We start from the raw sequence: 27,887 nt of genomic DNA on the forward strand, positions 1-27,887 counted from the left end.
AATTTTTATTATGCTTGGGCTGGGGTGGAAAAAACCCCATTAAAAAGTAGAGTCACATAGCTGTCATCTGAGTCAGTTATATGTGTCATTTAGTCCATGTATATACAGATTCATAACCAAATTTTAAACTTAGTAGTAATATTTAATTACTACTTATTTAAAGTATTAGTGTAGAAACTAATAAAAGGCTATAATGCCAGCTTTTTAGCTTGCAGAAGTGGTACACCATGGGAAGTCATACCACATACAACAGAAGTTTTTGCCTCTTCTCTCAAGCATATAAAAATAGCAAATGGCACAGAAAGACTACATGTTAGTTTCCACAAATCTTTTTTGACAAGTTTGATAGGGTAGCTAGAAAATTCCACTTGGAAACTAAGTATCAAATCTTGTGGTACAGTAACAGAGAAGATGTCTTTTATTATCAGCTACCCTTAGACACAGAATCCATTTCCTTAATTCTTAACTCTTTCCCACAGGAATATCCACCAGCTACACAATATCTAGTATTTGAGGACCTTTGAGGAAGAGTAGTACCAAATCCTAGAAATAGTGGCTGTCAATGTGGAAATAGTTTGCACTTTTGAATTTTACAATCCAAAAATTTAAATTTAAAAATATTAAAACATATTACCTCATAGCTGTTAGAATAGCTGTTATCAAAAAGATGAGAGATAATAAGTGTTGGCAAGGATGTGGAGACAGGGGAACCTTGTGCCCTGCTGGTAGAAATGTAAATTGGTGCAGCCACTAGGGAAAACAGTGTGGAGGTTCCTTAAAAAATTAAAAATATATCTACCATATGCTGTAGCGATCCCGCTTCTGGTGTATCGCCAAAGGAAGTGAGAACAGGATATTGAAGAGAGATCTGCACTCCCTTGTTCACTGCAGCATTTTTCACAGTAGCCAAGGAAAGAGCCTAAACATCATCAGTAGATGAATGGATAAAGAAGATGTGGTGTGATGTATATAGTGGAATATTCAGCCATGAGAAAGAAGAAAATCATGTTATTTATAACAAAATGTATGGACCTTGAGGGCATTATGCAAAGTGAAATAAGCCAGACAGGAAAAGACACATCCTATATGATCTCATATGTGAAATTCAGGAAAGTCAAATTCCTAGAAATAGAGAGTAAAATGGTGGTCACCAGGGGCTAGGAGTAGGAGAAAGAGGAGGGTATTGCTTAGTGGGTATAAATTTCCGGTTATAAGATGAATAAGTTCTGGGCACCTAATGTATATATAGCATGGTGACTATAGGTAGAAATACTGCCTTATATTCTTGAAAGTTGTTGAAAGAATAGATCTTAAATGTTCTCAACACACACACACACACACACACACACACACACACACGCCCCCAAAATGGTGATTATGTGATTGTATGGATGTATTAACTCTACTGTGGTAGTCACTTGGGAATATATGAATATATCAAATCATCACAGATATACCTTAGAGTTACACAGTGTTACATGGAAGTTATAGCTCAAACTGAGAAAAACTATTAAAAGACAAAGCTCAACATAGCAGTGTAGCTAATACTGTGAGATAGTAAGCAGTTAAAGAGTAAGATCATTACTCTGTGTAGTGACACAGGAGGCCCATAGTACCGAGTAAAAAGAGCAACTGTTGGGCAGTACATAACACTCTAATTTTCATTTTTGTTTTAATTTTTTTTTAAGATTTTACTTATTTATTCATGAGAGACACAGAGCGAGTGAGCGCGAGAGAGGCAGAGACACAGGCAGAGGGAGAAGCAGGCTCCATGCAAGGAGCCTGACATGGGACTTGATCCCGGGTCTCCAGGATCACAACCTGGGCTTGCAGGTGACGCTAAACCACTGAGCCACCCAGGCTGCCCCTCATTTTTGCTTTTAAAACAATATATCTACGCGGTACAACAAAACATTAATAATCATTCCCCTAAGGGAAGAGTGGAAGCTTCAGGTTACAGGGGGTTTTCCCTTTAAAAATACCAAAGTATTGCTTAAATTTCCCCACTGATTATATTCTCTCTATATATCTTTAAACAGTTTTGAAAACTTTGTTTAAAACTAAAAAATTCCAGTAGGAGATAAAAGATGAAATATTCAGTTGTAAGAAACATGCAACTATAGGTTAAGTCAGTATTACATTAATCAGTAACAACCCCACATGTAGTTGTTAAATAAACTTGACAGTGTAGTCACTAAGTAGTCCAGGAGGTAGAGAAGGTCACTTCAGGGTAGTTGGTCATGGATTTAACTGGAAATGAGGCACTCGGCTCATGATGTGGTTATTCATTTGCTTTAGTCCCTGTACCACTGATGTAAATAGTAACCACAGGCTTTTTATTTTGAGGGGATGTGGTCCTAAATAAAACATAGAGATGCAAGATATGTACAAATAGGGCTGTGGTTTTTGTGTTGATTCTGCAGTGTACAGAAGGGACCAAAATAAACTGAAAATGTATTAACTCTTCTGAAAAGCAGGAATATATATATATATATATATATATAAAATACACACACACACACACTTTTACCTGGGATGGTTCACTCAAGAGAAACAGAGGAGTATGTGTGTCTTTTCTGCCCCCCCGCCGCCCCGCGGCAGCAGTGAATCAGTGAGAGGGTTAGCTCAGCCTGCAGAATCTCTGTGTACAGACGGGGCAGGGAACAGAGCTTTTTTTTTTTTTTTTTTGTCTTTGACACTACTGGAACACCCCTTCATGGGACACTTAGTCAACAAACTTGTGTGGTGTGTGCTCAGTTGGCAACAGCTATGTTCAAGCTGGCACTTTATAGGGAAACTGGTGTTCTAGACAAGTCACTAATCTTATATGACTTGGTAGAATGTGCTTATAAAATCTGTTGTCATAGAGTCTAGTAATTTAATTTTTACCATATGATTTGTTATCCTTAGAAGCTGTTATTTATTATTGATGCTCTGTGTAGCCTTTTACTTATGCCTTTGCTTTAGCACTTAGCTGCAAAGCCAGTTACTCTTCTGAGAAGGTACAATGATTGTGTTTGAGTATTTGTGTTCTGTGCCAGTTTTCAAATCTTAATATTTTTTTCTTTATATACTCATGGTTAAGAAATCTAGAGATACTGACTGTAGATTTCTTGCCTAAGACCCTGAAACTTTAAACATTTTAAAAAGAAATAGGAATAGATTTCAAGGGAATTATCATTTTGTTCAATAAAATGAAAAAGAATGTAAAGTACTTGAAGCTTTCACAGTGTGTTAGGATATCCTTTCAAAAATCCCTCTCACCAGGCCTGGCAAATACACAGCTGTGTCTTTAACTTCCTTGCATTTGAGTGAATGTGTGACAGCCTTTGGGCAGAGGCAGGCAGGAATAATTTGTTGTATAAGCATAAGAGATTTCACTTTCTATCTCGCTCAAAGACCCAACACCTCAGAATAGGAAAGGGAGCTGTAAAGCCTCTACTTCCTCACATCCCTTGGGCATCCTTCATGGTGTGAGCCCATTACTGTCCTCAGTAGATTCTGGGATTTAAAAATACTTATTTCTCACTCGGTTTGGCCCTAATTGCAAAGTACTATACAATACACAGAGGCTTTTCAAGGGTACTTTAACATATGCAGATCTCATGGATGCGTTGACTTTGGAACCTAACTCCCCTATAAGGTACAATTCTACCGACTCAATACTGCACACAGACATATGTGTGGGAGGGGCCAGTCTTTGCTGGGCTAATTGTTAGGAAAAGAAAATATTTTGTCATCTCCATAACTAGCATATTGGAAGTATTTTGTAAAACACTTTAATTTGTCTTGTGAAAAGTTTGTTAATGCATTTGTTGTTAACACTCTCCATGCACTCTTTGATAATACTTACTTGATCTGTTAAAGTAACATTCTATGCTTACATTTTACTTAGATTAGTTTAATAACATTGGAGTACAACTTCTCTTCGTATTCCCTACATAGAGTTAGAATCGATTTTCATAAGCCTGTCAATTCAGGATGGCATCTATGTCTGATAATGCAGTATTGATCTCTTGGTAAGATGAATAGGTAGGTCGCCCGCATGTGTTAAACTGGAGATAGGTGTGCAAGTCCGTAAAAGAAAGAGCCCCAGCAACACATGCTGCCATATGATTTTTTTTACGGAAGTCACAGGCCAGGGATTTCTTTTAAGAAAATGTGCCTCATCTTGTGGCTCCATGGAATGTGGTCGGCTCATGATGTCTAGCTTGTGAAGTCACTGCTGAGATTGTAATTTAATGCATGCATCCATCCTTAGAGTAAACATACTTGATAAAATACAATCTTAGGTTCATTAAACCTTAAATTCCTGGTATCCGCAGAGTAGTCCATGAGTAGACATGTATAAAGTGTTGGTTTTTGCTAAAGAAGTCTTTTCACCCCCCAGACCTGTTAGCATTTTGGGCCAGGTAATCCTTTGGTGGGGGCTATCCTATGCAACCTCCCTGGTCTCTGCCCACTAGATGCCAATAGCACCTCCCAAAAATGTCTACCAACATTGTCAGATGTGCTCAGGGCAGAAGCATTAACATAACCTTTGGCAAGTACTGGTCTTTGTTAACTAGAGTTTACTGGGTACAGCCACTCCTCTGTAATGTGTGCAAACATAAAATTAATCTTTAAGTGTCACATTACAAGTTTTAAAGTGTTTTAATATATATATGATCTCATTTGAAACTGAAACAATGTGAAGTGGACATTAATTATCACATAGTCTGGGGAAGTGGGAGCTTCTAGAAACTAGAAGATACAAGTTTAAAATGGATACCTAAAATAATCTCCTTAGAGAAAGAGAATGCAGTGCATGAAGAAAATTTTTTTGATCTTTATTATCACTGCCACTGAAATGCTTTAGCACCCCAGGCATCTCCTTCGGCTCTTCCTGATTTGCCAAGTGCAGCTGGAAACAGGTCCTTGTCGTCGTCGGTGAGGCTGTTGCCACTGACTCAGTAAGGACACCTACTTCTAGGTCCTTCCCCAGTCACACTGGCTTTTTTTTCCTCTTTAAATGGAAACCTCCTAGTGCAAGGCTGAATCATGTGCTCTGTAATGCCCTCATGTTTTGCCCTGTGGCCAGAGGTGCTAATGAGAAAGTTGACAGCAGAAGAGGGAAGCATGGTGACCCACTGAGGAGTCTGCTCACAAAGAGTACACGTTGGATTTACTATAAACACAGCATCTTGTTCCATGTTGAATCCAATCCCAGGAAGTTCTTTGTCATTCTTTTTTTTTTTTTTTTCTGTATTGATAGGAATTGATATAATTGTAAAATCTGAGACCTTGATGTCTCCTTTTGTTTTAAATTAGGCTGTTACATCTCCCTTTATCCTTGACTGCCTTGAAGCTGAAGGCTTTATGGTTGTCTGACAACCAGTCCCAGCCTCTGCTCACATTCCAGACGGACACAGACCATACCACTGGAGAGAAGATTTTGACCTGTGTCTTGCTTCCTCAGCTGCCTTCTGAACCCACTTGCCAAGGTGAAATTAAGAACAATACTCACATGGCTATGAGAATTAGTAGGAGCTAATACCTATCCATAAGACTGCTTGGTCACACATGTGTCTGTGATTTGTCTAATGTGCCCCTACAGCCAGCCTGGGTGAGGTCATTGTGGGTCTCTTCTGGGAAGGTACGTACCCCTGCACCTTCATAGAAAAAGTACCCTTCATACCTGCATATCATATCTGAAGTTCCTTAAACAGCCTTTTGGGTTTGAGTTATCGCTAAGGCTGGAATTACAAGTACTCTTTAAAAAGTTGACAGAGTCCCATAAAATCCAAACTGATGGTTTAGATTTTGATAAATGACTGATTAATATTGAACACAACTGACAATTTTTTTTTTAAGATTTATTTTAGAGCACAAATGGGAGGGGCAGAGGCAGAGGGAGAGAGAATCTCAAGCAGACTCCCTACTAAGCACAGAGCCTGACTGAGGCTCCATCTCATGACCCTAAGACCATGACCTGAGCCAAAATCAATGCTTAACCAACTGAGCCACCCAGGCACCCCCACTGACAAACAGTTTTTAAACCAATCTGTTATTTTAAGTCATTGTACCTTTGTTTTGTAAATTATGTGTGGTTTTTAAAAATATTCACACTAACAATAAATTGCTATTAGAAATATTTGCTGAGAGCCAGTTTTGCTAAAAGAGAACTAGAGTGTTCTGGGAGAACAGGAGCCTCCTATATGGAAGGGCCCCTCTCAGCAACCTTTGCCAATCTCAGCTTTGTTAGAGGAGCCTTTAAGACCCCAAGGGAAAAACAGCAGAATGTGTTACCAAGGAAAGTACTAGTGTCCTATATGTGCAGCCACATCAGTGTCATGAGAAAGGTTTTTTGTTTTGTCTTTTAAGTAGGTTCCACACCCAAGGTGGGGCTTGAACTCAGGACCCTGAGATCAAGACCTGAGCTGAGATCGAGTCGGATACAGCCGACTGAGCCACCCAGGTGCCCCTCATGAGAAAGTTTTTAAAGTTAGTGTATAGAAAAGAATTGTGAAAAAGGATTCTATAAACTATGATGACATTTTGTAATGAAATACTAAACATTAACACCTATTTTATATGATCTCAAGTAGAATCATTGAAAAGAAAGGTTAACCCTATCTCAGACTTTATTTTTGTTTTAAATTTTTTGAAATACTAGATAGCATTTAGGTGAATACCTTAGGTAAAGTACCTGTGAAGGTGCAGGGGTATGTACCAGTCACACAAACCCGAGTTCCAAGCTGCTGTGGTCTTTTTCATGACAGAGAACCTGCCTCGCTGTGGGGCACTGGAGAGCTTGGTGAGCGATGTCCCCGATGAGGCCTGGAATGAGCGTGCGGTGAACAGAGTCAGTGCAATCCGATTTTTGGAAGATGAGAGAGATGATGAAGACAATGAAACGGTATGGAATTGGAGATTGTTGGCCTCCCTGGAAACTCAAAATTTAAAAGCCTTCCAAGATCGAGAGTGGCACCTAATATGGATTTCTTTTCATATTGAATTGTCTGTTTTCTGCTTTGTCTTCAGCATGTAGGAATTTTTTTTAGAAGACAAAACGAGGTATGTCTAGGTACTAATTCACCAAATGTATATAAAGCAAATGGAACTTTTGGGTTCTTTGGCTTGAATAGTTTATACTCTTGTTCTTTACTTGTGATAGTGGCCCTTCTCACCTCCAGTAAACTGATTAGGAATTTGTTCTGTTTCTGTTGTTGTAGGTGAGTGAAGTCTCTTCCTCACCTCCATTTAGAGAGGTGTACGGCATTGACTCCACACTTCACAGTGTGACTTGGCTTGCCTTTTGCAGAGCTGTACTTCTCTCTTTCCTTCATGGAATCATTCTTCTCTTCACCCTCAGGCAGAGTGCTTGTGATGTTAGCTAGGTTCAGTTATAAGTTTTCATCCAAACATCAGGAATAGATTTGAAAGTACTACTTAGCCTTACTCCATCCACACTTTAAAACATGCCTCTTGGACTGCTGATGTCTCCAGGAGTCAGTGACAACTCTTGAAATCTTACTACAAGTTGACTTTGGCTTCTTAAACTCCTTGCACTAATTGAAATTTTCATAAGCAGAGCTTAGAGGGAGTAGCCACAGCCCCCAAAGGAAAGAGAGGCTTTTAAGTGATTGCCCATGGTCTTTGTGATTCCAGCTGTCACCCAGTGGGATTTTCCCAGTTTACGGTAGGGGAGTGCAGAATAGGAGTTAGGCACGACAAAGTGACTTTAGGAGAAATGAGTGCTCAGTGCTTACCAGGTGGCTTGCCTGATGGTGAGGATTTCACCAGTTCCTTCAGTGCTTCAGAAGCGCCCTTGTAGTGTCATGTTAACCTACCTGAAGCTCCTCCTGAAGCTCCTGGACAGGCCATTTACAAGACATAAATGCCATCTTATGAGCCAGAGAGCTTGTGACATGTCAAATAATACAGCTGTTTGAAGATTGTCCCTACCCTGTCATTTCACTTCCAGCACGGTGGCCTCTGCAGAGAATGTGAACTCTGTGCAGTAGGTAATATGAATAACACACCCAGCAGCAAAGTAAGAAAAGAAGCCCTTCTCTCTGGCTTCCCTTTTCCTTCCAGAGCCGTGCCTCCAGGGTTGAAGGAAGCCAGAACCACTTGGGGTAGTGGTAGGCCATCGTAGTGATTTTATTTTTTTTTATTTTTATTTTTTTTAAGATTTTATTTATTTATTCGTGAGAGAGACAGAGAGGGATAGAGGCAGAGACACAGGCAGAGGGAGAAGCAGGCTCCATGCAGGGAGCCCGATGCGGGACTCGATCCTGGGTGTCCAGGATCACACCCTGGGCTGAAGGTGGTGCTAAACCACTGAGCCCCCCGGGCTGCTCCATTGCAGTGATTTTAGATTAGAATACCCCCCCCCCCCCCGCCAATCATTTTCTTTCTCCACACCCCACTTCACCAATCTTAAAAATCTTCTTTTCCTTGGGGATCCCTGGGTGGCTCAGCGGTGTAGCATCTGCCTTCCGGCCAGGGTGTGATCTTGGAGCCCCAGGATCAAGTCCCATGTCAGGCTCCCTGCATGGAGCCTGCTTCTCCCTCTGCCTGTGTCTCTGTCTCTGTCGCTCTCTCTCTGTCTCTCATGAATAAATAAAATCTTTTTTTTAAAAAATCTTCTTTTCCTTGTCCTTCACGGAACTTTATTTTTATCTTACACTAATCTTACATTTTACAAAGCGTTCCTTTATTCTGAAAGTGACCCCTCTGTGCGGAGTAGGTAGGTTACGCAGGACAGCTGCATGTTCCGTTACCTGCCAGGGAGCAGCAGGTAAGCGCGCAGAGCTCCAGGGGCTGCGCTCGGGCCACTCCCGGCTCCTGCGACCGCCGCCCCCCCTTCCCCTCCCCAAGCATCCTTTGTCCCCGAGCATCCCCCGCCCTGGAGCTCGCTAGAAAGAGTTCCTGCACGAAACCCAAACACTCACTGCCCTGCTTGGTTTCAGAGGACGCTCCTGCGGAGGGCCACCCCGCACCCAGGAGAGCTGAAGAACATGAAGAAGACCGTGGAGAATTTGCGGAACGACATGAATGCTGCTAAAGGACTGGATTCAAACAAAAACGAGGTCAACCACGCCATTGACCGAGTGACCACTTCTGTATAGAACTTCACCTCCGAATTTTACCTCCCGTGTCTCCCCCTGCTGTCCAGACGTCCCCGTCTGCTGGCCTGGCCGGGAGCCTGGCGCGGCCTGGGTCTTCCCGCAACGCGGGCACCTGCGCGTCGCTGCCCCGGGCCCGGGCCGCTTGCTGGGCCGCTGCTCACCCACGGAAGTGCCTTATGGGGCCCTCCGCCCGCCGGGAGCCGCCTTGTCCCCGACCTCCAGTCCTTTGTCCGGAGTAGAATACACTACTGTAAACAGCTGACCTTTGCTTCTGTCTTTTGTTGGGGTAAGGGAGCGCAGGAAGGGGAAATGTGTTTATCCTCCTCCCCCACCCCCATAAAGTGCTGGGACATTTTGAGCTCAAGTTCTCTTGGACCTACTGATGAGACAGTGTTTTATGTACGGGGAATAATTGATTCTTTAAAAAAAAAATCTTTTTGGCAGCTCAGATAGTGTACATTTAAAAATTTTGTATAGGTATTTCATAGCAAAAAGAAATGTGTATTTCTTTTTTTGTTATTTTATCTTGGAAACGGTACATATTTTAGTATTTGTGCAGACAAAAACAAAAAAAAGCAACAGTCCTAAAGTATTTGTTATCACTTGTACCATCCACTTGTGCCTTACTGTATCATGAATAATGTCAAACCAGTTGTACACAGTGGCATCCTTGAGCAGTGAGATGAGAGACTAGGAGTGTGGAACTTTTAAAGCGAGTTGGATTTTAACCAGTAATGTACCTGGTGGATTTGTTTTTAACCAAAAAGAAGAGTTATCACCAATTTGTACATTTTATGAGTTGATTTTTTTTTGTAAAAAAAAAAAAAAGAAAAGAAAGAAAAAAGAAAAAAGGATGAACCAAAGGATTAGACTGCTAATACTTCATTTCTTACACTTTAACTCTTTTATGAGTGAGTCTCTTATAATGAGTGCAGTGTCTGATTGTACCTGCTTGGAAGGTATATGCCATTTGTAAAATAAAATAGAGCAGAAAAGCACAACAGGAGAAAACTGGTATAGAAATTCAATTGATAAATGAATTATGTACTGCAAAAGAAAGTATGATTTTTATTGAAGAAAGCTTTAAAAGTTTTATATTGATATAAAACCACAATAAAGCAAAATAACCATATTAGAAATGTTTGCTATCTTTGTTAAGTGCAATTTAATTTGTAAATAGAGTTTGAATCAAAGTATAACAAATCCTTGCTTCAAGTTTTAATTTTAAATCTGCTAATTTAAGGGGCATGGGGGGTTATGTTTTGGTGTTTCTGTTGATTTCTTTCCCTTTTTTTTTTTTTTTTTGTATAATGTCATAAAAGAGAAATGAAAAGTGCCAGTCACTATGTGGTATCTAGGAAAATCATGATATTGTTGGTTTTTTGTTTTCTCTCTGTGAAATAAAATCACCCTGGAATTAACCATACAACTTTTTAAAATTAATTATCATCTTGCATGTTCAGATGGTGGCAAGTTAGCTGATTCTTTGACAATGCGCTCCCATCCATTAAATATCTAAACTACTGGTCAGTTTTGAGTTAATTGCTTGCCCTTTTGCCACACAGCACAGACTCCAGAAGTGCCTTCCTTTCTGGCTAATAACTTCGGGTTGTGGCCGCCTGGCCAATTGGACTCCATAGAAACCTGCTTTCAACCAACCAAATATGACAACTTTTATTCCTGCTATGCATTTACTTACTGGGTTCACTTTGCTTTTTAAGTTGTGTGTGTGTGTGTGTGTGTGTGTGTGTGTATGTTTAATCAATTTATTGAGTTGGCACTACCATGACAAGTAAGTGGGTTTTGGCTAGTCAGTTTGACACCTTGCTCCTCAGTCAGTGAGTACCCATTTGATTTTCTTCCATTTTAAGATTTTGGCATATTCTGCTTTAGGCCTGTGAAGATGATGCCACTAACTCATGGACTGATAGATAATAAGCAAATTGGTTTTATTTAAGGAGAGGAATCTTGGTGCTAAAGAACAAATAGAACTCGAATGGTGTTTGTTCATTTTCATCTGAAGCCCACCCTTCACCACTCAGTTATCCTGGCCTTGGGGGAATGTAGTGGACAGAACACAGGGTGTGTTTAAACTTTCTAGGGAATTTTATGTAGGTAATTATCTGTTTCCTTTGGCTTACCTTCTTTACTACGCATTCACCTGTTTTGTTTCTTTGTTGTTTTGTTTCCAGTTTTTAGTATTTTGTCTCCCCCTTCCTGGACAAGGGAAAAGTTACTATCGTTTTACTTGTTTATGACACTACTGTGCCCTTTACCTTCAGGGTGTGGAGACCAGACTGACCTCACCATGGAAACAACATCAACCAGAGTTCCAACTCAAGAACATGCCAGACTTTTCCAATGAGGCCTCTCTTGCTATTAGAAAGAAAACATAATTATGTGAAAGGATACCTGTCCCTGGTGAGGCTAGTGCCAGAATTTCCTGACCTCTTCCTAGCGGAGCACTGCTGGCCCTTCCTTCAGGAAAGGGAGGAGTTCTTCACTGTACAAGCCTGTTTGTCTTGTGGGAGTGACAGGTGAAAGCAGGAAAGATTATTATGACCTCTTCACCCACTTTTTTTTTTGTAGCCCCTTATTTCCTGTTTTTAGCAAGGAAATTATGCCTAAGTGGCTAAAATAGTAAAAAAAAAAAAAAAAAAAAAGGTTGAAATAATGACAGTCGGTGTTGGAAAGGTGGTACAGGTAAGAAAACTAGAACTATTTGCCTGGATATCATGGTTTTTTTCTGGAAAGTTTGAAGGCGTGGTCCTGGCCAACCCAATTTTCTATCTAAAAACTTCTTAGCTGTCACAGGTAAGGAAGCACAGGTGGAGGTGCCGGGCCCAGCCTTCCACAGCAGCTCTGCATCCTCTTGTGAAATTTACCACACCCAAGAAGACACGCTTGGTGGGTGGGGTGGAGGCTGGGAAAAAGTCTGCCCTCGTCCGAAAGTTCCTCTGAACAGCCAAGTCTCACTTGTAAAAGTGACTGACATCCCTGGTGTGGGCACGCTGGTGGTGGCAGTGACAAGGCGGCACAAACACTGATGAGGGACAGCACTGGAGCTACTTATTCATAGATGGCAGTCAAGGTTATTGTAGCCCAGTGACATTGTGGAGAGTTGAAATGAAATTGCTCCAGCAATTAGTACCAACTCACCCAAATTTCCAAAGAGCCAATTCAAAAACTACAAAAAGAAAAGAAAAACAAAAAACTCCAAACTTTTTATTACAGATAGTCAAAAACACACAAAAGGAGAATTATGTGATGAATCCCCGTATACCTGTCACTCAGCTTCAACAGTTAACAACCCAAAACCAACACTGAGCTGTTTTAAAGGAACCAAATTATGGTTTAAAATACATCCATACGGGCCCTAGGAGGCTCAGTCGGTTAAGCATCTGCCTTCAGCTCAGGTCATGACCCCGGGGTCCTGGGATCAAGCTCCATGTCGGGCTCTGCTCAGGGAGAGTCTGCTTCTCCCTCTACCTCTGCCGGCCACTCTCCCTGCCTGTGCTCTTTTGTTCTCTCGCTCGCTCTCTCAAATCTATAAAAATAAGTAAAATACATCCATAAGAGGACTGCATAGTGAAATAATTTAAAAACTCAGCTTTCAGGTAGGCACAGATATGCCCTTTAAAGTAGCACTTTGGAATTAAAGGTTCTGAGAACATAACCCAGCACTGGCATCATATAGATACGGGTTCGAATCCCAGACCTGCCACGTGGCTTTGGATGAGCTACCTTAATGTCACTGGGTACCTCAGGTCCTTCATCTCTAAAATGGGGCAGCAAGACCTCTCACAGGCTTAAGTGGGAGACCTAACAGGAAGTGGGTGGCTGCTATTATTACAGGTCTCGCTGTCATTCAGCAGTGTTATTAGCAGCCCCACAGTCCCTCCCGTGGAGCCAGCAGTATGTGATGACGATGGGAATGTTCCTCAGAAATGAGGACACCATGCTGGCTTTCTGGCAGAGAAAACTTTCTCACCTGTGGTCTTATATAGAGACCCCTCCGGTTATGTAACTGGGGAGGGAAATCTTAAATTGTCATGTTGGCTCACTTAATGGTGAGATTAACAATGGTCTCAGAGAGCCCCCCCATTGTAACTGGACTTACCAGCTAGCTCTCCTCAAGTTAACGCTAGTTTCTACTAGAAAGCATTGAACATCTGACTGAGAAAAAGCATCTCTGCATTTCTACACAATGTCCTCGGGTTCAGGTCTCTTGTGCTCATTTACTGTCTTATGTCTTACTTTATTTCACTTTGATTGTCATTATTTCCTCCTTTTCTGTCTCCTTTCTCTCAAAGGGAGGCCTCTGAGGCAGGAGGGGCAGGTGGGTTTAAGAAGTAGGTCATCCATGGAGAAAAACCTGGATAAAATAAATGCAGCCTGAATTGAGGAGTGTAGAGGACACTCCCACCTTGCAGGAGCTTTTTCTTTTGAAAAGCTGACAGCTGGCGGGAAAGGGAAACCAACCAGAAGAACCTGATCTGGTTACTTTTGTTCAGCAGGTTGTGTGGAAGGTTGGAGAACTTTTGTAGCCTCACAAACTGCCAGAAGGACAGTGTAATTTTAAACTGGGACAGTGGGCAATCAGCGTGACAAGCCAAAGCTCTTGAGTTCTGACTGGGTAAGAATCTGACCCGGTTGATCCTCCAAGGACCTTCTGAGGCATCGACAGTTAATTTCTAAAGCCAATAATGAGCTGCCCCTTGGTGTAGTGATGTGGTAGTGACGATGGCCCTGGTTACTGAGCACTCAGCAGTGTGCCACACAACAAGCTCACTGAACACAGTCTGTTTCTCAGAACAACCCACTGAGGAAAGTGGTGGCATTTCCATTTCACAAAGGAGAGAATTAAGATTCAGAGAGTTTTAATGACTTTCCCATGATCAAATCACACATGACAAAATTGGAATTAAAATTCACATCTCCGTTGACTGGAGCCCATGGTCTCGATTATTGCTTTCTTTTGCTTCGTCCCCCCAAGTCAAAATACAGTGAACCTGTGATTATATTTAGAATTGTATTTCTCATTATGGTGATGGTTCTAATTTGAGATTATTTAAGCCTACATTATGGACAAAGACTGGCACCGAACCAAGTGAAGTTTAGCCACCATTTATGTAGACCCGGGCCTTCACTTGTGTTCATTAGCCGGGATAGCCAGTGCTGTGACGGACTCTATACCCTCCAACCCTCCCATTACCACTGCTCCCCCCCCCCCGCCCACTCCATATTATATTGTTCTTGGTAAGGGCCATGAAAACTTTCATGGGATCTTTGTCCTACCATCTCAAACTGTGTGCAACTCTCAAAAGATGGGAGATAAATTATTTGCTTAGAGGGAGACCAGAAAAAAAAAATTGGTATGTTTTTTTTACCATTGATTGAAGTGACAGTTTGGTAACCAGCTCTCCGAGAGAGAGCTTTAACATGTTCCAAAAATTGGCAGTTAGCTCTAGAGTGAGCTAATTAGTTAGGAATGATTTTTATCCTCACTACCTTTAATAGCCTACCCTTGGAGAAAAGACAGATACACACGTGGAAATCAATTGTGCTGCAACTTGACCTTAATGCCATTTAGGGGAAATAAGAGAGGTGACTCATGATTTATTATTTAAGATCCTCCTTTTAAAAAAAGAATTGTTGTGAAAGATTTGACAAATAATGATTACTCCCATTTAGGAACTATCATTTAATCAAAGAAGCAGAAAACAGGAAGAATGGAAAACTTGTGTGACTAAGCAGTGTTTCATTTTCTTTGAAACTGTCTCTGCCACCCTGGCTGTAGAAAGAGAGGACTTTACAGGCTCTACGCGGCAGGAAAGCCTGCTTGCACCAGGGCAGAATGCAGTGGTGCCACATACCCGATGCCACATTAAATTGAGTCTACAAACGCTTCTCTTTTAGGTCTTTTTTTCAAAGTAAGTCTTCAGTGAGCTCTTACTGCTCGTATAGAGTTGCCCCCAAGAACCCCTATGGGAAAACACAGACAGCATATAAAGGAAGTGGGCTTTCCTGGGGCTGGTCTGTTCCTATCTGGCCCCCTATCATCCTGTGTTCATCGTGTTCACACACCTGACTGCTGCTTCCCGCCCTTCCTTGGCGGGAGGGGTGAGTGCTTGTTTATTTAAACTTCCATCAGTACTGCTTGGGAAAACAAAACAACACACTTACTTGTCTGGGCATTGAATGTTCTTCCTGAGTTTTTGTCCTGCCCATTGGCCTGGAGGCATGATGGGTGGGGCGAGTTTCGGCGTTGGTTTGGGAAGTTTCGAGAACAGGCTATGGGTTGGGTCTGTTAGGTTGGGGTTACTCTTGGTTTTCATCATTTTGGAACGTCTGAGGGTCAGAGAGCATTGCCATAGATGGTTCTGGGAGTTCTCATGTTCTGGCTGTGCCTCCTTCTCGAGGGCAGATGCACCTGGGCAGGTACTTCACACAGCCCTGACATGCTGTAGTCCTCCATCCGCATTGTATTCTCGCCTGGACACCTGGAAGGAAGGTGTGCAAGCCTAAAAACATCACCAGTTAGATACCTGCTTGATGTTGACTCCCTGCACATTAATGAGTGCAGGTCTTCATTCCCCTCACCTTCGCTCCCATCCTCCCCACCCCACCCCCAGCCCCCTGCTGATGTCAGCCAGCAAATGGAGGTGGTGTGCCTCCAGGATTGGATTGAAGCTGCCCTTTGGAAGCTCAGGGTTTGTCACTGGTGGTAATTTGGCCCTGGGCCCCTTGCCTAGCTGGTTCCCCATCTCCAGTACAGCAGTGCCATGCAGCACATAGGTTGTTAGAAGAAATGATATTGACAAAACAAGATGAAGCTCTTGCGTGTGTTTTTTCCCCTTCTATTCACAGCAATACGTGATAGGAGTGCATTGCTCTTTGAATAGCTGGACATCAAGTGGCTAGAAAAATCAGCACCCTGGCTTCCCTGCCTCCTCCCTTAGCACCTAAGCATTTTGTTCAGGGCTGCTCAGTGTGCCAAGCCTATTCTTGCTCACTGTCCTCTAACCCGGCACCCACTACAGTATCCCCTCTTCCTTGGAGGCAGTATGTGCAGTGGTTTCAAACTTCAGCACGTGTCAGAGCCCCTGGGTGGCTGGTGTTAAAGCAGATTGATTGCCAGGTCCCACTGCCAGCATCTCTGATTCGGTAGGTAGGTCTGGGTGGGGATGAGAGACTGCATTTTGAATAAGCTCTCAGGTGCTGTTGTTGTGGTTCAAGGATTATACACAGAGAACCACTGCTTTGGTGTATGGGGATGCGCAGAAGCTTTGGTTAAGCATAGCTGGATTTAAATCTAATGATATACTTAATGTTTGTGAACTTGAAAGGGTTTTCTTCATTTCCCCAAATCTCAGGCAGTTTATCTCTACAATGGGAATAATATCTACTTCAAGATGTTTTAGAGAATTAGATGACAAAAATAGCACAGAGTAGGCTTTGGGTAATTACTAGCTTTTTTTGCTGTCCTGAAAAGAACACACAATTGTTCCCTATGGAGGCAGAAGAGCACTCTCTCCTCTTTTGTGGAGTTCTGAATGTTAAGGATCCTCTTATTAACATATACAAGCTAATGGGAGTAGAGGAAATGTTAACAGAAGTAGAAACTACGCTTACCTGTGGGTGAGTGCCCCAGGGAACGCCTGGAAATGCTGATGGTCAGACAAGGTTAGAGATTATTAGCACTTCCTGACTTGCCTGATAGAGGAACCATGTCTTACTCATTTGTGCCTGTGTTTGACACTGCAGCCAAAAATTCCCAACCCACAATCTGCTGATGCATGTGGGCTGTCAAGAAATCTTCCAGATGCAACATCTGAATATTTCAGGATCTCAAATTTCATTTGTGTTCTTCATGCCTTGCTACAATCATTGTAATGTCCTTAGGAGATGGAAATCAAGTTGCTCTATTTCAACTGTCCCAGGTTTTCACCACTTTCTCCAAATCCATTATCCTCCTCCTTGTCATCTCAAGAATGGTCCTCAAAATGGATCGCTGGTATGGAAATATACATTAATGTACAAATCAGTACATAAAGTTTAATCCATTTTTGTTGACTAAAGCAAAATTATCTCTACCATAAAACAATTATCCTAAAGATCTGAATGGTAGTGCCAATCACTTATCACATAATTTCCAGGTAAGTTGTGCATTTTTAGGCCTTATTCAATGTATGATCACTATCTAAATGATAGCCTCCGCTGAGCCAGGATTTCCTCTGGGAACAATATTGAACTGTTTTGATAATATTCCTATTAAAATATTCAAGTGCAGAGGTCCTTAAACCATGGCTCACTGCCTGTTTTCGTAAAGAAAATTTTGTTGGCATATGACCATGCTCGTTTCTTTAGAAGAAACCAGATGGCCCTTGAAGCCAATAGTACTAAGTATTTGGCCCTTTATAAAAAAGATTACAGAGATTTCTGCTTCTAGTCAATGGGTCCCACCTCATGCCTTTTGCCACCAGAGGGTGCTGGATGTACCACCAGCTTATCACAGCCAGACATCTGCCTGTCTGGACACCCTGGCTTCCCAGGTGCCAGAACTCAGAGAGGCTGTACTTGGTCCCTGCTGCCAACAGCATAACCTGTCCCACCTCTTGCTCTGCTCACACTGAGATCTTCTGTGACACATGCCTGGGCCCACCCCTTCTCGACTGCTCGGGGGCTGAAGCACCCATCCTGGGCCCCTCAGCACCCATCCTGGGCCCCATTACAATTCCAGTCTTGGCTGAACAGCATTACATGACTGGTAGTTTCCATAGATGAAATTCTTTAGCATCTCGAAGGAAGAACTACAGTATATTTTTTAAAGATTTTATTTATTTATTTATTTATTTATTTATTTATTTATTTATTTATTTATTCATGAAAGACACAGAGGTGGGGGTGGGGGCAGAGACACAGGCAGAGGGAGAAGCAGGCTCTATGCAGGGAGCCCGATGCGGGACTCAATCCCGGGTCTCCTGGATCACACCCTGGGCCAAATGCAGGTGCTAAACCGCTGAGCCACCCAGGTATCCTCAAGAACTACAAGATTATAAAAATTGTTAAGATAGCACATTTTTAAAGATTTATTTGTTTGAGAGACAGAGAGAGTGTGGGGTGGAGGGAAGAGGAAGAGGGAAAATCCCAAACATGGAGCCTGAACACAGGCTTTTAATCTCATGACCCTGAGATCATGCCTTGAACTAAAACCAAGAATTGGATGCTTAACTGACTGAGCCCCGCCCGGCCCCCCATGAGATAGCACATTTAGATACTGTCTGAATGGAGTAAATTCAGGCTTTACTCCATGTAAACCTTGATCTTCAGTACCCTTCATAGGTGCCCGGTTCTTCCTTTCTCTGCCAAGGTTCTCGATGAGGAGACCTATTCTTGTTCTCTCCCCTTCTAAATTCCCACACACCTCTTCTGCTGGTGCTGGGGGCACTCCTTCTCCAATGCACCGTGGAAACTACTCTGACCTGGTCTCATGTTGCCAATCTGGTAGACATTTCCCTCCCAGCTTTATTGAGATATAATTGACATATGGCATAGTGTGAGTTTAGGGTGTACAAAGTGTTGATTTGATGCATTTATATATTGTGACATCATTACCACTGTAGCATGAGCTCATCTGGACACTTTGATTCAGCTCTTGCCTTTCTAGACCTGTCTACTGCATTTGGGTCTGTGGACAGCTCCTCCCCTGGGGAACTCTTCAGTGCTTTTCAACTTCTTTGACTGCAACTCGGTTTGAGAAGGAACTCTCTGTATAGCAACCCAGTAAATGCGTGCATATACGCAGCTGAAACTAAAGTTTCCCAACATAGTACACAATAAATTCTGATATTTCCAGTTTTATTTTTTTTCAGTTATAGTTACAACTAAGTAAAACTGATTTCATGGCTCACTAATGGCTTGAATCCTTATGCTTTTGGTTCCCCTGGCACTCTTCTCTGCTTCTCCTCATATATCTCTTACCACCCTCTTTGGTCCCCAGAATTTTTGATACTCCCCAGTGTTCTGCCTCCAGCTTTTTCTTCCTAACTTATGTATTTCCCCGGGGGATCCCATCCTTCCTATTCATGCTACAGACTCCAAAAATCCGTCTCTATTCTGGAACCTCAGCACTGTGCTCCTACAGAAAATGATGTTGGCCCCAGGTTCCATTGCCAGGGACCCATACTGGGTCAAAATAAGGGGAGACTGGTCATCATGTTGAAACTCATGTACCTGCATTTGATTTAGGACAAAGCTAAGAGCAAAGCCAAAGTAAAAAGTCAGGTGGGTTTTCTGCAAGGATCTAAGACAGAACCAGATTTCCGCATTGTAAAGTTCCAATGTACTCTTCCCAGTGTTCTCTTTCTGTACTCTATTGTTAGAAGTGAGTCACTAGACTCAGCCCACACTCAAGGGAAATCATCCGGCTTTATCATCAATATGAGAGGAAGAGATACTAGCTCTCCTTTGCTGAGTGACTGCTGTTATGTGTCAGGCACTGTCCAGGCTGCAGGGCATACACAAGTTCCATTCAGTTATAATTCTCACAACACTATGAGCTTCGTGGTATTATCCGTATTTAAACGATGAGGAAATTGAGGCATAAGTCAGATAATTTACTTGCTCACAGTGACAGCTTTTATGTTTGAACCAGGCTGGTTTGATGGTTTCAATAGTCACTTCCCAAGGCAATCTCAGCCCCCACCATTTGCAAAACTTTTCAGATCAAATGCCAGATGGGGCGGCGATGTAGAGAGATTGAGAAACGGAAGTACAAGCTGCTCCAGTCCAGTGTAGCCTCCTGATTAGTTCCCTTAGGCTCCCCTGGCTCAGTTAACTGTGGCAGGGATGACAGAGGGAGAAGTAAAATGGGATGAAAATGGCTGATGGGAAATGAAGCCCCCCAGGAAACTTCTTAGAGGTTGTTTAGCATCTATGGTATAGTCAACTGCTATGAAGCTGTGCTGGGGGAGGGTGGGAGGAAGGGAAGGAAGGGAGGGCAAATTGAGATGTAGTGAGTGTTCATGAGAGCTAACTGGATGAGGAAGGCGTGGTGGCCAGAGGAGACTGGGTTTGAAAATAGGACACATCGGGAGAGAAAGAGGATGATTACAAAAGAAGAGGAAATAAATCTGCATAACTGACAGGACATTTATGTAAAGTAACTTTTCAAGTGTGTGTAGTGTTTCATAGTATTCGTGCCCTCTTGGAAGAGAGAGAATATGTCACCATGGAATAAGAATCACATGTGAGTTTTCTCTTCCCTATTAAAGATTCAGGGAAAAAGCCTTACTCAAACTGGGGCATTTCAGTGGAGAAGGGTTATTTTCCCTGCCTCGTGACAACCTGTTGGGCCAGGTTTCTCTATTATATTTATATGTTGTGTCAAGTTAATCACTGGGGACCTCTGCCTGCTTCTCACATTGACAACATGTCAGGCAGAAATTGAGGATTTTCCAGAACTATGGCTGAGCTCAATTCATCTGTTAATTTTCTAGACTCTCAGCTCATCCCTTCTTCTGAAAACTGAATGTTGTAGGCACTGTTTTCTATTCTTATGGCTGCTTGTTACTCTGCCTTCTGCTGTCTGAAATCTTTTCCCTATACTCTTAAGGGGAAGTAGGAAAACCGATTTCCACATGAAGATGTACTAAAAATCACTTGACTTTTCCTGTTTGGTTTACTATGGTGAGTCCCCTGGAAATTGACTCTGAGATGGAGATGAGCTTACAGGAGATTTACTGGGGAATGTTCTCAGCAGCAATCCTGCTAAGAGAGTGAGGGAGACAGGATGGGGCCTTGGGAGAAGCTGAGCAGCAATGCAGTTGCAACAGAGGTTTCAGCCCATCCAACTGGGTTTGGAAGCCCCAGTGAAGCAAGAGGTAGGTTTTGTACCTCACAACCAGTAAGTAGGTGCTGCTGCCTCTGGAAGGGATGCATAAGCTTGGGCAAGGCAGCTCTCATCAGTGGAAATCAGCTCCTGGGGATGGGGTAGCAGGGGGTAGACTCGGGGGTGAGCAATCAGCAGACGCTCACTCAACAGCTGGGCAATCTGAGGGGCATCTGTACTGCATACTGCAGTACCCACTACAGATGTGCTCCAATGAATTTTCTGAGTATTTGTACAATATTAAATATTGAATAATTTCTCTTCTAGGACTAATTTTTTAACTCACTTTTTATTAGTATTTATTATATCTCATGAGAAGAGATTAAGAATCATTGACTTTGGGGATCCCTGGGTGGCTCAGCAGTTTAGCACCTGCCTTCGGCCCAGGACATGATCCTGGGGTCCCAGGATCGAGTCCCACATCAGGCTCCCTGCATGGAGCCTGCTTCTGCCTCCGCCTGTGTCTCTGCCTCTCTCTCTCTCTCTGTCTCTCTCATGAATAAATAAATAAAACCTTAAAAAAAAAGAATCATGGACTTTATTAGGTACTATCCTGACTCCAAACACCCTAAATTGTCTTCTGAGCCTGGAGTACATTATATATATAATAAATATTTATACATAAATCCCCTCTTTCTGGTTGTTGCATATCTTAATTTCTAATTCAGTGAAAGCCTTCCCTATCTTCCACCTCTTAAATCAGGAGTAAGCCACTGGTGATACATTTTGTTCTAATAGTTTAGTTAATCAAAGGGCTGAAGAGGTTGGGTTCTTTTATTTTTTTCTTAGAGAATGTTTAAAAAGGAAATTTGAAAAATGGCAAACTGTTGCACCATCTCATATTTCCTTGATTTCCTGCAGTCTCTGTTTTTCCATCATTAACTTAAAAAAATACAAAATCAGTGTATACAATTCAGCATTCAGCTAGAGATAACACCAGGAGAAATAAAGCAGTGATTGTTATTCACTCTGCTAAAAAGTTTTAAAGGGCATGGCCCCTTTGATTTTCATCAAATATATATGGTTACATTTTGTGTGCATTTCAAACAATACCATATCAAATTAAGTCTCATTTTCCACACATAAAAGAGTGAACAATTTTAATCACCCCCTAGCCCCATCCAAGAAAGCTTGCCAGCAGAGTAAATTGGAGACTAAATTTGTGCTATTTTCATTTCATGGCAAAAGTTATCTTGTAAACAGAAATAGCTGCTCTCTTCATCACAATCATGTGAACCATATTATGGTTTATGAGCATCAGTACTTCTAAAAGGACTTTTCCTGTAAGAAAAGTTTGGCATATTTCTTAAACACCCTATAACAATGTTTGCAAGCATTTATTACATGCTGGTCCTGGTGCTGGTGCTGGTGCTAGGAAATATGCCCCCGAATCAAAATTCAGAACAGAAGATATAATAAGACATTGTGAAGAAGGCCAACAGCTGCCTTTGTAATGGAGGAGAAAATTCTCTGCAAAATATTAGTACTGATACTTAGAAAATATAAGGCAGCAGAAAAACAGATCCACTTTTAGATTGGCAAAAAAAAACCCCACAAAAAACAAAAAAAAAACAAAACCAACCTTTATAACCAGAAAGGATAATGGAAAACTGTTGGAGACATGGCTGAAATATGAATCCCATCCTAATGAGGCCCTGAGTTTACAGTGCTTGTCTGTGTACACTTTCTGGGAACACATCTCCGTAATTTGAATTTATTTCTATGGAAAAAGTAAACTGGAATTATGTGAGTTTTGAAGTATATGAATCTTCAAGAATACACCTCTCAAAGTTAAGCATCAGTCTATCTTAAAGGGTGTGCTTTTTCTGTTTTATTTTACTTTGATATTTCTTTCTTTTTTTGTGTGTGCTAATCTCATGACCTATAATTGACTTTGGGCTGTTAGTAAGGGGAGATGAAGCAGTATATCAAGAAAAGTCTACAGAAGCAAGGAAAAAGAATGAGGAAAAGGGAGGGATGTGAAGGGAAGGACAGAAGAACTTGAGAGGGTCTATATGGTGAGGGGATGTGTTGGCTACAAGAGGAGAAGAAATACTGCTAATGAAGCAGCAGCCATCTGCTAGGTGAGGCCATCCAGCCAGCCAGCCAAACCTGGGTTTGGATCAGGACTTAGCTCCTCACTGTGCAGCTGAAGTTTGCCAGTCAGTAAACCTGTGTTTACTGAGTTTCTGCTATGTGCCGGGCATTGCCGCACACTGTAGATGATGGTGAATATGCCCTTGTGGAACCTATGCATCATGCTGTTAGCAAGAATTTATTTATTTTTTTATTTTTTAAAAGATTTTATTTATTTATTCATGAAAGACAGACAGAGAGAGAGAGAGAGAGAGAGAGAGAGGCAGAGACACAGGTAGAGGGAGAAACAGGCCCCATGTCAGGAGCCCGATGTGGGACTTGATCCCGGGACTCCAGAATCATGCCCTGAGCCAAAGGCAGGCGCTAAACCGCTGAGCAACCGAGGGATCCCCTGTTAGCAAGAATTTAATTGAAGAAAAGATGCAAGGGAGATAGAGAGCATGTTATGGGAGGATCTAGAGAAGATTTTATTAACTAGGTGACAACATAAGACATGAAGAATTTCCTTGACTACCTCAAGACTCCAAGTCTCAATTCTGTATCTGCATCATGAACGTGATGGTGCTTATTACACAGGATTCTTGTAAGGATTGGGAAGGAGAGATGTATGATTTGGTAACATTTTACTTGGGCCCCCAGGCTGTAGTCTGCTGACACTTGCCCTAGACCATCCATGCATGTTTACTGTACTATGGGATAGACAGGAACATCTGTCTGACTTAAGCCACTGTGTCAGATGCTGAAGCTGCTGTGCCCTGCCCATCTCTTGAGCTTCTTCTTCAGGCACTGTTTAACCTTCTGAGAAGTTTTTGTTGGTACAGCTCCCTCTGGCTGGAGTGACCTTTCTGTCACATTCCCTCTGGTGCACTGCAATCACCTATCACAGGTTAGGCCTAGAGGCTCCTTTCCTAGCCAACTCTGCTAACCTCCCCCAAATAAGAAATGAACTGCCTGTGAGCAGAGACCGTATGTTGTTGTTTCCATTCCTCAGGATCTAGCACAGCAGAGCCTCTATGCCTGCTTGGCTGAGTAAGTAACCCTTCTCTTCCTATAAAACAGATAACATTTATAAAATCAGAAAGCAGAACAGACCACTTCAGTTAGAAATAACCAAATGAAGTCCACAAACTAGGTTTATTTATATTTTATTTATTCATTTTCATATTCTGTCTGTCGTGAAATCCCCTAGTCCTCTGAATCAACCTGTGTCTACAATTAGACTCCTTTCTATGTATTGACTCAGTTTTGCACTGACACCTGCAATACTCTTCCTTGAAACACTACTGCCCAGACCATGTCCTGCTTGGATTCTCTTACTCTTTCATTTCTGTTCCTGCATTTTCTCAGTAATCCCAGACACCTGTCTAGTTTCCTTGCTCCTTACCTGGTGACGCGGAATAGTAAGTGAAACTTTTGCCTGAGAACCTAAGATGACTAGCATGCAAATCAGTTAAGAAAGAGAGCATCCAGCTTGGAGCTGGATGATGAATTCCAAACCTCATTCCCACACCAAGGATGAAAAGTACTGGAAGAGCAGAAAATGGGGACTTGCTTGCAGAAGGAGTTGTGAGAGTGAGTGCCCCCCTTCTCCCACCAGCAACCTCCAAGGAGAGAGGTGAGAGTGCTTGCCTTCTCTTCAAAGTCTGCAAGAGGGGCTTTAACAAGACCATCCCGGAGAACTAGATATGTACCTCTTAGAGTCACAGCATCAGAACCAACTGAAGAGGGCACTCCCGGTGGCGCAGCGGTTTAGCGCCGCCTGCAGCCCGGGGTCTGGTCCTGGAGACCCAGGATTGAGTCCCGCCTCGGGCTCCCTGCATGGAGCCCGCTTCTCCCTCTGCCTGTGTCTCTGCCTCTCAGTCTCTCTCTCTCTCTGAATAAATAAATTAAAAAAAAAAAAAAAGAACCAACTGAAGAGGGACACACTCCTGAGACAGCCAATGGCCTAAGACCAGATAGGCAGCTGATGAAGGAGATGCTCTTGGCTCCAGGTGGACCTGACCTTCTAGAGTTTATCCTGACTTTTCTCCTGGACAAGATCCAGGTGCAAGCAAGAGGCAGATGCAGCATGGGCTCACCTCAGGTCTTGTCTCAGAACATCTGGAAGAGCCCTTTCAGCTCAGCACAGAGAAGCTGAAGATGACATCTGAGTCCTAGGAGCTTCAAGCAGTCAGCCAGGTAGAGATTCATATGCCCAGCCCCAGAGAATTTCAGCGAAAGTCCACATTGATGGGCCGATTGCCAGAACACCCACAAAAGCACCAGTGACAAAAATGGTGTCACCAACCACAAGCCCAAAGTGCACAAAGCCACCTTACAATAGTGCCAGTAGGGGGAGAGCTTTCCCTCCCTCTCACATTGCCTACTCCCTCTTACAGGTGTGGCTCCAGCACCACAGGGGTGGTGGAGGGCTTCAGCGCAGGTGAGCAGGCTGGCAGAGGAGGAGGAGATGAGTTAGGGAAGCAGGAGGAGGGCTGCTGACCTGCCCTATCTTCTGTGGGCTGGCATCCTGCCCAGGGCCAGGCCTCAATGGAGAAAGGTAAGCAGGCATGTCTTCATATCTCGTGCTCATTTGGACTCTGATGGGGACCTGGAGTTTCCAGTTTCTGGATTGAGGATGTTTGCATTAGCTATGAATGAGCAGAAAAATCAGAGGAGAAATGGGGGAAAGCCTGTTTGGTGCCTGTGTTTCCCCCACATCAGGCCTGATAATTAAATCAGTTAAAAATTTTCCCACTTATATTTTTAACTTACAAAGACTGTGCAATAGTTATTATTTCCAGTGATTTTTTTTGACAAACTTGAAAGAAAATTGAGAGGTGAAATGATTGGCTTTTTAAATTGAAGAATGAGGGTGTAGTTGCTAAAAGTAAAGAAATATCACACAAGGACATTAAAGATTGAGCTTACTCTGTCATTAACTACATCACCACACACTGAACTAATATATTTCACAGTTCAGCTATCTCTGGGATTAGGAATCTGTTATTTTCCATTTCTGCTCTGCAGCCCTTTGGAGAGGAAAACAAACAGAATCACTGGAATCTATTCAGTTGGGGGAATCCTGTGGAAATACAGGACACATTCTACTTAAGACTGAAACCTCCTGAAAAGGTTGGCTTTAAATTTTGTGTCCTCCTTAGGGAAGTATCTTAATTTGAAATTCTTCTTAAGCCAAAATGCCACAGAGGATAAAATATCTTCAGAGTTTGCCATAGCTGGGCTGCTAAAAGGAGCCAAATGGAAGAAAACTGGCACCTGGAATAGTACGGGTGAGGTCTGCAGACTCCATAGGTGTGGGAGTGACAGTGACTGTGGTGGCTGTGACATCACCTTCATTTTGCCACAAATCATTTGCAGAATGACATTCTTTCACAACCAGGTATGTGTGGCATAAATACTCCCATTGCTATGGAAATCAAAATGGGCAAGCCTTGGTTTCAGGGACCTGGTGTTCATGCTTTCTTCAGCTGCAGTCTCTGACATTCCTTCATCTTCCTTCTCCTCATGTAGGTCCTTTGAAATTAATTGTCTAGCTAATTTAATATTCCATCCTTCATTGCAGTGAAGCTTCCTTCCTTTCCTTCTTTTTTTTTTAAAAGACTTTATTTATTTATGCATGAGAGACTCAGAGAGAGGCGGAGACACAGGCAGAGGGAGAAGCAGGCTCGCTGCAGGGAACCCGATGCAGGACTCGATCCCAGGATTTGGGATCACGACCTGACCCAAAGGCAAACACAACCACTGAGCCCCTCAGGTGCCCCTGAAGCTTCCTTCCATTTCAAATTGACACTTGCTTTTTTTTTTTTTTTTCTTCTTGTTTTTCAGGTGGGAGGTCACTATCCTCATCTTCACTGCTCTCTTGTTCATGAACCAGATACTTTGGCTGCCAGCATTCAGCAGCAGCACCTAATTTCTTGCCTAAGGTCAGCCTTCAGGGATTTCTGGGTCATCTTCATCATCACACCATACTATCTATGGTAAGGAGGGATGGGTTCATCTATTTTCATGAAACCACAGTCTTTGTCTAAAGCTGGATATGTCACCATGATGTTCATTTCATCCCATCTCTGGGATTTTTTACCCAGCTCGTCGTGGACACTCTTGCTGGGCTGTGCAGGGGAGGCCACCAGATGAGGTTGAGGAGCTCTTGTTCCTCAGGACTCCGTTGATGGGCCCATGAGCAGTGGTCCAAGGCTCTGGGCAGTGGGGGTTGGGCTCAGCCTCACTAATTGGCACCAGATCCAGGAAGGAAACGCGAGCTGCTGCAGAGCCCTCCTGGGGCCAGGGTGGCTGCACCAGCTGTCACGGAGATGCCAGAGTCAGGGTCACCCCACGACAACCCCCATGCCAGGGCCGACTGGGTGGGGCTGGCGGCCCTTCACACACCCTTTGCTACCAACACTTACCTGCCACTGACTCCTTCCTTTTCATCGCTGTGTAATGCTCTGTGGTATGAAAACATCAATTTTATATGTGAGTTCTATCCTTGATTGAGATCAAGACATTGACATTTTTTTTTCCTCTTATAATACGGCTACTATGATCGCTCGAACATGGCTTCTGCAGAGCAGGTTACAATCCTTGGAATATGTCACTAAATGGTAAAACGTAAGCACGTGCAATTTTACTAGGTGACACCAAGATGTTTTCCAAAGCAGTTGTTCCAGTTTATAATCACACAGGCAGTATATAAGAGTTCCCACTGTGACACATCTTTGATTATCATTAGTACCATCAGACTTTACATCTTTATCAGTCTGGTGGGTGTGAAGTGGTAC

The 27,887-nt window shown here is 42.7% G+C and overlaps 1 protein-coding gene across 3 annotated transcripts in view; it reads left to right on the forward strand.

The window, feature by feature from the left end:
• The window catches only part of LRRC1 (leucine rich repeat containing 1), a 129,510-nt gene extending 118,965 nt beyond the window's left edge, over positions 1–10,545 (forward strand). For all 3 annotated transcript variants that reach the window (XM_025419050.3, XM_025419052.3, XM_025419051.3), the window contains exons 12-14: positions 5,311–5,483; positions 6,762–6,898; positions 8,958–10,545. In XM_025419050.3, the coding sequence (XP_025274835.1) occupies positions 5,311–5,483; positions 6,762–6,898; positions 8,958–9,116 (469 nt within the window). In that variant the 3' untranslated portion in view covers positions 9,117–10,545. The remainder of the gene's footprint in view (positions 1–5,310; positions 5,484–6,761; positions 6,899–8,957) is intronic.
• The last annotated feature ends 17,342 nt before the right edge of the window (positions 10,546–27,887 follow it).

This window comes from Canis lupus, chromosome 12 (assembly GCF_003254725.2).
Source record: "Canis lupus dingo isolate Sandy chromosome 12, ASM325472v2, whole genome shotgun sequence".
NCBI lineage: Eukaryota > Metazoa > Chordata > Mammalia > Carnivora > Canidae > Canis > Canis lupus.